The following is a 2396-nucleotide window of genomic DNA, read 5'->3' on the forward strand; positions in this document are numbered from 1 at the left end:
ATGAATGCTAGATAGTATTGGTTAATTATAATTAGTTAACCATATACTTCTATTATTATTATTATTATTAAAATCCTTGCCTTCTGTCATGGTATTAATTTTAAGATAGAAGAGTAGCAAGGGTTGGCAATCAGGGTTAAGTGACTTGCCCAGGGGTTACACAGCTAGGAAGTGTTTTAGGTCAGATTTGAACCCAAATCTTTCTGACTCTGGGTCTATCTGTACCTGACTGCTCCTTATAGTTATTATTTTTTTTAAATCAAACTTTATTTTTCAATCAAACCGCTAGGAAAATATGGCATAGCCTTGAAACACTGAACAAGAAGGCTATGTTAATTGCATTCAGTAAGAAGTTGGAATAAAGAGAACAAGATCTTTTCCAATACAATGCCTGGTACTAACATTTGCTTGTAGTTTTAAAAGCCAGTGATAAATGAATAATTGGTGCCAGCTTTCTCCTGAAGTCTGAGGGAGAAAAAATTTTCCTATTTTCCCTTGCAACCCTGCCTACCCCTCAGAAATTTAAGCTGTCTTTCTACCCTTTTCTGTTCTCTGAGGTACCTATAAACAAGTTTCTGTTGAAGAGGACAAATCAGTAGAGCCAGGGACAACACATCAGATCTTTTTCTTCTTTGGGGAAAACTTTCCCCCAAACAAACCATCTACCATTCCCTTAACCAAGACTTAAAGTTCTCCAAGCAAAAAGAAGCTTTCTTTGGCCTTAACTGTTTCAAGTTAGTCTCAAAATAGACTTTAACTGAATGTTGCCCTTGTACCTTCTAGAAGGGCAAGAAGAGGTAACTGGAGCAGCCGTCCTAGAGAAGCCAAGGTGAAGGAACCAGAGTTCTCAGACCTGGTGGAAGATTTCCTTTTTATGACCTTGCTTGGTGTCCCAGCTGAAAGCAGGAGTGAGCACTGGCCTCATTAAAGAGATCACCAGGCAGCTAGTTGTTCGTTGTTCTAAGGCAAGTAACCTTCTTTCCCCAGGTTCTTGTACTGGGAAAAAAGCACAACTGTTTCTTTTTTCCAATCAGTAGTGAACTTATGGCTACTGCTTTATGGTATATGGCAAAAGGCTCAATCAGGAGGGCATGAAATTGGCACCAATAAGTGTACGTCTGTCTCAGGGATTCACACCAGATAGAAGGTAGGTTGGGAAGGAAAATCACTAATAACCACAAACCCATGGGGCTATTCCTGCTTCCAGGAAAGGAATTCCTCTGAACCTGCTGAAAGCCATTAAAGGCTCTAACATGTAGAATAGGGGTCAACTTCACCGATGGGATGGATCTGGGTACTATTAGCTCTCCAGGCTACCTCCACTCCTGAGCACCAGTTTCTTCCATTTTATTTACCTGTGGACTAAAACAAATAATGGAACCAACCGAGTCTAGAGGCAGATGCCAAAATCCCATAAAAGTATTCTTAAACTTGCTACTAGCCTCAATTTCTTCATTTTCAAATTTTCAATTAAAGGTAAAAATTTCCATTCATTTTTACATGTAGACCCATCTCCCACCCAATGACTACTGACAATGATTATTTTGCAATAGATGCCAGGGAATCTTTCATCTTCTTGGTCATGGTGGGGATGAGGTACATGTGGTCATCAACACATTTGGTCACACAGGACTCTAGCTGCCTCTTCACCTGCTGCTCCTTGCTCCCAGTATCCATTGAGTCTTTGGCTTTGTCATTGCAGTGCATGATGCATCGAGTCAGGCGGTCCTGGAATTTCTCTAGTTCGCTGGTCACAAGGGCTTGGGCCTGGGCCAAGGGTGCATGGCAATGCTCAATGCACTGATGAACCTGCTGCATAGAGGCCTGGGAATCCTCACAGCAACTGGCACTGCATCGGAACATGGTACTCTGCATCTTGCGGATGTTCTCCCGCTCCAGCCCCTTCACCATGGCCTCCACTGCCTCCTGCACCCGCAGCTGCTGTGACTCAGCCATGGCGCGTGCCCCAACCCCTAGGCTCAGCTCCCAGCCAGGCTTAGCCCACGCGCTCTACCCCGGTGTCCACATGGACACTGAGGGCGACCCTCCTCATAGTTATTATTAGTCCTCTTATCCTATTGATTTTGAATGGATGTCTATGGAGCACATGGCATGTGTAGTGACCATTCCTGACCCTTGATTCCATATTAATTTGTCTTTTCCATTCTTCATATATTTTTTACAATATGCATAACTTTCTTCAATATGTTAGAGTTAGAGTGTGAACACCTTGAGGGCAGGGGCAGTGTTTTTGTTTTTTATTGATATCTCTAAAAGGTTATAATAGACCCTGGAAAATAGTAAATACATAAAACATATGTTATCATTCATCCATCCTTCTATCTATCCATCCATCTGTCCATTTGATATGAAACTTATCTATAATGTTTCTTTTC

The 2396-nt window shown here is 42.0% G+C and overlaps 1 protein-coding gene across 1 annotated transcript; it reads right to left on the reverse strand.

Annotated features, from left to right (window-relative positions):
• Nucleotides 1-1365: 1365 nt before the first annotated feature.
• On the reverse strand, nucleotides 1366-1979 carry LOC107649120 (protein FAM136A-like). Its single transcript, XM_056795385.1, has one exon. It carries the CDS (start codon nucleotides 1954-1956, stop codon nucleotides 1540-1542), a length of 417 nt encoding a protein of 138 aa, XP_056651363.1. The 5' UTR covers nucleotides 1957-1979; the 3' UTR covers nucleotides 1366-1539.
• Nucleotides 1980-2396: the final 417 nt, after the last annotated feature.

The sequence above is a fragment of the Monodelphis domestica genome, chromosome 4 (assembly GCF_027887165.1).
Source record: "Monodelphis domestica isolate mMonDom1 chromosome 4, mMonDom1.pri, whole genome shotgun sequence".
NCBI lineage: Eukaryota > Metazoa > Chordata > Mammalia > Didelphimorphia > Didelphidae > Monodelphis > Monodelphis domestica.

Coding starts and splice junctions, on each gene's coding strand:
- LOC107649120 (XM_056795385.1), bottom strand. CDS start 1,956: ATGGCTGAGTCACAGCAGCTGCGGGTGCAGGAGGCAGTGGAGGCCATG.